An 8,419-nucleotide genomic window follows, 5' to 3' on the forward strand; every position below is an offset into this window, starting at 1 on the left:
TTAGTTTTACTTTATAATTGAAATTGCAGAATAGCCTTAGACCCATTTTTTCAGCTGCGTTTGACCTCTGAAAAATTGATTAACTGTAACATTCTGTTTAAGAAACAGAAAGAGAGAAATCATAGGATCTACCCTGTCCATGCAAAAAAGTCAAATCGTCTTCAAGAGGTATTTCTAGTTTCTCAGGGGAACATATTGCTTGAAACTATATAAATATAGTACAACCTATTATCTCAATCTCTTGACAACATATTCTCAAGTATTATTTATGTGAACATATAAAATATCTGTTATTTTAAAACCCAGTTAAAATATACTAATACGGCCCTCCCTGGTGGCGCAGCGGGTTAAAGCACTGCACTGAGAATCTAAAGCCGCTTCTGCATGAGTTCGATTCCCGCCTGCCCCGGAGGTGACCACATGGTGTGGCAGACCTCTCCTGACACGCCCGCTGCTCCCTTCAGCAGTGTACTTCGTCGATCTGCCTGTTCTGCTCCCCACTCTGTCTCTGGTGAATCCTCTCACCCTCCGCATCTCTGGCCTGTACCCCAGTTCTGTATGAATAAATAATCTTTAAAAAAATATACTAATACAAGTTATCATTTAAGAGATATCTAATGTTAAAAATTCCTAACATTCAAATCTGTTGTGGGATTTTATCTGTACTTTGATATCTTACTTTCAGGTTTAACTCCGGGTCGAATAGGCCTGAAGTATCAATAGAAAACTGAGCTTCGCCATTCTTGTCTGTGGTATAATTTCCTAGAAATTTGTCATTGAGCTCCAGTTGCAATACCTTGTTCACCATTGGTACATTAGCAGGACTGGAAAATTTAAGCTGTATAAGAAGAAAAGCATTGCTTCTTAAAATCCAAATTTCTTTAGAAATAATAATATCTCTTTCATAAATCTGATCACTTACTTATAATATTAAATCCTAATAAGATGTTCTATTAACTATATAATATGGAAACAGCTATCATTTTATTTAGGGTTATCTTCAGTCTAGTGTAGGAGACATAGTCATAATGCAAATATGTTCTGAAAGAGAAAAAAAATCTAGAAAAACAGAAAGTACTGTTTGTGACCCAAGGAAAGGAAATGAAAATATGTATTTTTTTAGGCAGGCCTACAGTTCCAAAATAAGAAATTCCTCTTCTGTAGAAAGGGTCCATGTTCTCAAAGTCTACTCTCCCGAGCAATGGAGTGAGAGCAGTGGAAGCTTTTTCACTGATCTGCACACCTATAAGAAACAATGAATGATGGTGTTAGAGAAAACTCATTTGACTGATAACTTCAAAAGAACAAAAAGCTTAGGTATATGTGTTAACTTCTATACACAGTAGTATAATCTTGCTCCACATGAAAAAGGAGGTGTTGGTGTGCTGGGGCATGTTTAGACAACTGTACCTGTGTGAGATATTTTAAAATGAATACTGAAAAAATATAAAATATCTGAATCAGAAGCAGGAGAAAGCCCCCCTACTTACTTACCCCTACTGTGCTAATCAGTGCTTACTTGTGATGCTTCATGAGGGCAATGTCATGAACATCTTGAGTATAAGACTTTTACTTCTTAAAATCTTTAGCCTGTAGGATACTATGTTGTTAGACTTTTACCAGATTAAAATGATCTGTAATAGCAAAATAAATACAAATGCTTTGTGATTTCATGGAGCAACCAAATAATCAGAGTCAAATATATTTAGCTAAATTACTTTAAATTTATGACACGTTTATTTATTATGATTGCCATTATCATTATAATTTTGATGACATATAGTTATAAAATATACTTTAAGTAACAAGAAATAAAATCTGATCCCAACCCCATATTAAATTTCATAGACAGGGAGTTGGACTTGACTCCCTGTCTAAATCAAATCCCAGTATTAAATCAAAGGTTAGACTTTGACAACTGATTATCAAGTGGTGTGCACAAAGATAAAAAGAGATAATTTATTAGCTTAGGTCTACTACAGAGAGATGTTTGATGCAGATATAAACACTTGTTTTCTCCTGCTTTTGATTCAAACATTTTATAATATTTCAGTATTCATTTTGAAATATCCTACACAGGTACAAAATCAAATACTTTAATTTTGAATATTATTAGGAAAATCTTACTCTAAAAGCAGCCTTCAGTGTGATCTATGGGCAAATATGCTTCACTCTTTGATGTGGTCAGTATTGCTAATTCAGTAAACTCCCTGAAAGCTGACATATTGGCTCAAGTTGGCCATAGCAAATACTGGTTACCTGTCCCGCTTTCTGTAACAGTCACAGTGATGTCAAAGGTCATGAGCAATCCGGAGCGGTAGAGTTGGAAGACTTTTGTATCTACAACTTGAGTATTACAACCATTTCTCAACTGAAAGAATAATGAAAGTGTCTTTAAATGACAGAATTTTATTTATCACAGACATTTAACTCCTACTGTCTCATGTCTCCACAGACTTTTTGATCAATGAATCAAAAAAGTAGGGGGTGGCACAGTGTTCATCAGCAATTAAACCAAGGTAAGTAGGTTATTTGTACTTTACAGATTTCAAGAATCTCTAAGGAACAGTGTAGATGGGAACACTGATTAGAAGTTGATAATGGATTTCTGAATGATATTCTAAGGGTAAGAAAGAAGTTTTATCTTGAGTGACACTAAGGACCGATGGAATAGAAGCTCTCTAAATGTGTAACACCAAAACACCTTTTACGGCAAATAGCTTATTACAAATAAGGGGGGAAAATCTATCCTTTGTCAGTGACAGTAATAACTAGAGAATGGTAGGGTTAGTGATACTTTAAAATAAGAACCTGTTTATTAACTCCAAACTTAAAATGTTAGAGGGATATAGCATTTCATTTGATCCTCAGAAACACTATATAAACTGGATACTACTGTCATCTTCATTATCTGGATGGACATTCTGAAACCCAGGTAGATGATATAACCTGCCCAAGGTCGCACAGCCAGAAGGTGTTGAAACTCATTAAACATTCTGACTCTAGACTACATGCCCTTCTGCATTATCAATTATAATAGCAATAACAACAAACAATTTTACTGAGTTATACAGCCAAGTTCAGAAGAAACTTGGAGTCAAAGAGATGGTATAAAGTTAAGTCAGTAAGAATCTAAAGTACTTAAGCATGAAGAAGAAATTGCTTTGAATCAAATTGTGGTTAAAGGAAAATATACAACTCTGAATGTGTTTATTACGCAAGAGGAGCTACTGTGTATTTTTAAAACAGCAGAATAAATGAAACATATTAAGTAAAAGTAACAGGGAAGCTAAAATAAAGATTTTGAAATAGAAGAATAATAGAAAATAATAGAAACAAGTCAGAATAGGATCAGTAAAATAATATTTCCATGCCCTAGAGAATTAAAGAACACTGTTAAACATTGTATTTTCTCTTCCTTCTTCACCTTATCCAGCTGCAACCTCCATTATACACAAAGAATTGTCCTTTTCTGTAAGTGGAATCAAAGAAAGAATAATGAAAATGAAAGGTAACTGGTTTTCATTGTTTTGTTTTAGCAAACAGTGGTCTGTACCTGAGCAGTTAGTTGCTCACATATCTCGTTGTCTTTGTCACAGTTCCAAGAGGAAAAAAACTTTCTGCACACCCGGATTTGGGCTTTCCCCTGCACCGGTTGGCCATAGGTGTACCTAGGGGAAAAGGTGTCCTTGTGATTATAGCTGGACAATACCAGAGCAATAGCAGATGGGTTTCTTAAAAGCCATGCATGAAATCTCTACACCACAAGTCCTCCAATCTGACCTAATTCAACCAGGCACCTCGCCTATTCTAGGTAATTGTTCCTTTGGGATTTAGGTTGATTTAGACGTTTGACCTGTTAAGAAAATTCAGCTGCTTTCTTAAGAATCACATTCAAGATAATATAAAATTTATAACTAGCTTAAAATCTCAGTGAATAAAATTTAACGATTAAATTGAATTTTTGATTATAATTTAATTTCATAGAAGCATTGTAACAATTGGTTGCAGTACATTTTTCCTCTAGCAAAAATATCAATATGTATATAATTAAAGTTTGGTGGATCTTGAAATAGTTAACTGATCAATAATTTAATTCTTATTTTACTACTCAACAGCTACAAATGGTATGGAAATACATTTTGACCAGAAGTATAATCGCTTATGGGATAGAGTTATACAGAGATCTCATTTTCTCCTAAAACACACACACACACAAACCCAACAGTATATTTTTTAAACGTTCAATCATGATAAATACAGCTGATTTGAGGTTTTTTGTTATTTGAGAATTCTAAGACAGTTTGAAAAAGATAAATGTGAAACTAGTATATTGTAAAACTGAATATAGTTAAATCTATCAATTAAGAGTACCTATTTTCCAAACTATTGAACCTTAGTATTTACCCAGCATTTATACATATTGTCTCACTCAAGTGACCTTGAAACATAGGTATATTACTTCATTTTACAGATTAGTAAATGAACTCAAGTGAGTTGCTTCTCTACATTGTGATTGACAAAATTAAAATAAATCTGCCACACTCCACAGTCCATGCTCATTTCATTGTTTCATTATTTAAAATTCTAGATGCTTCTGGGATTCTGACACAACTCTACTTAACTTAAATTATCTGTCACCTCTAAAGATCAATAATGGTATGTAGCGCAAGTCTAATATGAGGCCATAAATACTACATAGCTGAACATCTCATTATTTCTCCTTAAATTAGCTTTAAAATAAAACTCTTATAGTAATCTCTAGGTTAGCACATGCCATTAAATATGTAACTGAAATGTTCATGCAAGTCAGAATGAACATTCCCCCTTTATATGTAATTTGAAAAGTTTCAGCTGGCGCTGAGGCTTTGCTGTTCATTAAAATGTCTTTGCCTGTAGGCAAGTTTTATTCTCTCTTAAAAGCTTAATTCATCTCTGAGTTTGTTTGCTAAAGTTGCCTGACTTGGTATTATTTCCTTGAGCTGTTCCAAGGTAAGTCAGGGAGTTCTGAAGGAACAATGCACAAACATTGCATTATACAAGTTGAGATAGGCAACTCATTCAGGTGGGTTAATTTCTAGATATACTGCTTTCATTCATCGTGTTCTCATCACCTGCCCAGAAATAACTTCCCGTAAGCAGAGTGCCTCTCTCAACTGTGTGGCCATAATTATTGCTAATACTGGCTTATTTCTTAATGTCAGGTAATGTAGACTATAATAAAGAAGTCAAAAGAACAAATTATATCCCATCATGCTGGGTAGGCATAGCTGAATCCATGTCAGCCTTTGGCTTAGAAAGGTTTTTATGAAGGCCATGATTGACAAATTTTGGATGCCTTGATTGGTGTTGTGCTTTTACAGCATTCCATTGGACTGGTAAACACTGATAAATTGTAATGCCATTAAAGGTGTGGCTTGTCTAGGGTTTTCCCAGCAAAACCAGGATAAGATCCTGTAGTTGTTCAAATTGTTGCTGATTATCCCATTATTTTTAAAATGGATAATCTGTAATTTCTTATATACAGAATTATGGCCACATTCAATTATACTCCATTGAAATGCTGAAAAAAATTTATGATCATTTTCTTGCATGCCAAAGAAGATTGAAAAATGCTACCCAATGCTTAGATGGTAGGCTTGGTGTGGTGACATATATATGAGGAAGAGTGAATCTGTGTAAATTTATACAGTGTTGTAAATCACTGTTGCCTCAATAAAGAAAATTAAAAGGGCCAGAGTAGCTAACTTAAAAAAAAAAAAAGAAAAACAACAATGTCCAAAAAGGCTAAAAACTGATTTCCAAGTTTCCTAAAACTGTCATTCTTAAGCATTACTTCCATGTGTTACAGACATTCGGCCCTTCACTCAGTGTATTTTCAATCTATGGCTGATAATATCTAAAGGCAAATTAAATGTTTAATATGGCAAATAAATATTCTTATCATTATATAATGTACAATAGAAGTATTGGAAAAGCTGTGAGGGCTATCAGCCTAGATGAAATCTTCATTCTGCCATCAAAAATCTCCATTAATGCTGAAAATTATTTCAATTCTCTGAATTTTATTACCTTTCCTGTCTCATAGCACTGTAATGAAAATCTAAAAAATCTGAGGCTTAGCACGGTAATCTACAAGGAAAATTGGTTATTTTTCATTATTAGGAAATATTTGAGAAAAGATACTGCACTGTACAAGATAAAAGCATTAAAGTTCCCAAAAATAAAATGAAAATTTCTCAACTCATACCAGACTTAATTCAGATTAAGTTGATGAAATGCTTTCCCCCAGTGTGATGTTTCAGTATATGTTTTCTCTCAGTGAAGATGCAGTAAAGTAGGCCCTGTGACACAGCATGGCAGTGTTACCCGAGAGACTAAGGAATGTTAAGCATTTTATACACCTTCTAATTCTGGAAACATTTCTTAGGAACTGGAATTCATGAAAATATTGGCAAGATAGGGAAACTGAATAGAACAGCCTACATGTTATATAATTAAAAAAAAATAGTTATTTGAATTTGGTGTAGCCAAACAGGGAAATGTTTAAACTAGCATTCTTGAAAAGATTGGCAAGATAGGGAGGCATGTTTTCTTAATCGCAGTGAGTGGAGAATAGATTACAGTTGTGAAAAATATCCATAACAGGCAAGAGGAAAATATATCACCAAGTTATTGCAGTTGGCAGAATTAATTAGCAGGCATTTCTTGTGTGTTTCTTTATGTTTAAAAAATATTCTTTGATGAGACATTTTCAGGGGTGGAGTGGACAATGGGATCAAAAATAGTGGGGGAGGGAATTGCACTGGACTATGGTGAGGGCACATGGGTGATTTGGTGATGGGAAGCCCATGGGGATTACAACTGAGATGGAAAGGCACAAAAGCATGTAAAAATAAACAATTACATTACTTAAAAAAAGGAAAACAGGGCCCTCCCTGGTGGCGCAGTGGATTAATGCACTGCAAAAGAAGCTTAAGCCACTTCCGCATGAGTTCGATTCCCGCCTGCCCTGGCGGAGATCCACATGGTACATAGCGCGGCAGACTTCTCCTGACCCGCCCTCTGCTCCCCTCAGCAGTGTGCTTCATTGATCTGCCTGTTCTGCTCCCTGCTCTGTCCCTGGTGAATTCTCTCACCTTCGGCATCTCTGGCCTATACCCCAGTTCTGTATGAATAAATAGATGAATCTTAAAAAAAAAAAAAAAAGGCAAACAAAAATATATACATATTTAAAATATGATAAAAATATTCTGTGATAAAAATGAGATACTTCTAATTGTGGCATAAGCATGTAAATTAGTTACATGGTTAATCTCATGTCTCATACTCTTCCAACTTTGTATTGATCTCTGGGGGTCAGATCTCCTCAGTACTTACTTAGCACATGCAGTCACTTGGAATTCATCGTCTGAAACAGTTATAGTTTGAGGCGCACTGACCTTAACTTCAAACTTGGGCAACACTGAAACAAAGAGAAATACACTTCAGCTCTCACATCACTGGTGAACAACACTTAGTGCAGTTGTGTAACTAAGTCTGAGTGATCTCCCTGTGTATATCTCTGTACATCTGTATGTACCCATGCCAGTGTATTCATGAATGTATTCAGCTGTGTGTATGTGCACACACAGATATGTCTGCAGGCATCATCTGTTTGTCTGCACGCATCTGTAGAAAACATCTTTCAGTTGTCCCTAAATTCTGGGTGGCACCATTGAGTAATGTTTTTTAATTAAGGATTGATTCTATTCCATTCTTCTCTTTTCCTTCTCAGAACTTCACATTTTATTTCTTAGCACCTTAGTCCCTTAGCTCCTTCCTAGAAGATTATCTGGATTCTAGAAAATGAGACATTTCCTCCGGGGGGAGAGGAGGGAAGACAAGGGTCATCATAAAGATAAGGGGCCAGAGGAGGTGCAAGAAAGGAGAGATGATAAATCAGAAATGGCTAAGATAATAGTAAATACCAAATCAAGCTTAAACTATTTTGCCTAATTCTAATCTGAAAGTTGTTTGTTCACTCCTCTGAAGTCTTTATTTATGCAGGACAGCCATATGCAGAGACTCTTACTGTACTTATTAACAGCAAATTGGTGTGTCGTTGTCTTCCCTGATTTTCTTTGTACAACAATTGAATAATCTCCAAACATTGGTTCTGAAGTCAGTTGGAATGAAAGTTGGGTAATATTTTGAAAGGAAGCCACATCTTGCCATTCAAAAATCTTATTGCTTTGAGGATCCTAGAAAGTAAAATAGAAGTAAAAACAGAGATATGAGTATTATCCTTTCCTGTTTATTATTTTTTAATACTCTCTGTAGTTTGGGTGAGGTAAAGTTCTACCATTTTATTGAGCTAATATCTCAAATTGTAGAAACAACATAGCTTCCTCCAAGTACTCAAATGCATTCTTACAGC

General features: G+C 35.0%; 1 protein-coding gene across 1 annotated transcript in view; it reads right to left on the reverse strand.

The window, feature by feature from the left end:
• The window catches only part of LOC101623979 (ovostatin homolog 2-like), a 40,840-nt gene that overhangs the window by 26,868 nt on the left and 5,553 nt on the right, over window positions 1-8,419 (reverse strand). The window contains exons 6-11 of the mRNA XM_012732339.1: window positions 8,075-8,243; window positions 7,381-7,465; window positions 3,557-3,671; window positions 2,260-2,371; window positions 1,134-1,243; window positions 680-838 (exon numbers count right to left, since the gene is read on the reverse strand). Of these exons, the coding sequence (XP_012587793.1) occupies window positions 680-838; window positions 1,134-1,243; window positions 2,260-2,371; window positions 3,557-3,671; window positions 7,381-7,465; window positions 8,075-8,243 (750 nt within the window). The remainder of the gene's footprint in view (window positions 1-679; window positions 839-1,133; window positions 1,244-2,259; window positions 2,372-3,556; window positions 3,672-7,380; window positions 7,466-8,074; window positions 8,244-8,419) is intronic.

Source organism: Condylura cristata, unplaced genomic scaffold (genome assembly GCF_000260355.1).
Source record: "Condylura cristata isolate star-nosed mole 26May11 unplaced genomic scaffold, ConCri1.0 scaffold00034, whole genome shotgun sequence".
In the NCBI taxonomy this organism is placed as follows: Eukaryota; Metazoa; Chordata; class Mammalia; order Eulipotyphla; family Talpidae; genus Condylura; species Condylura cristata.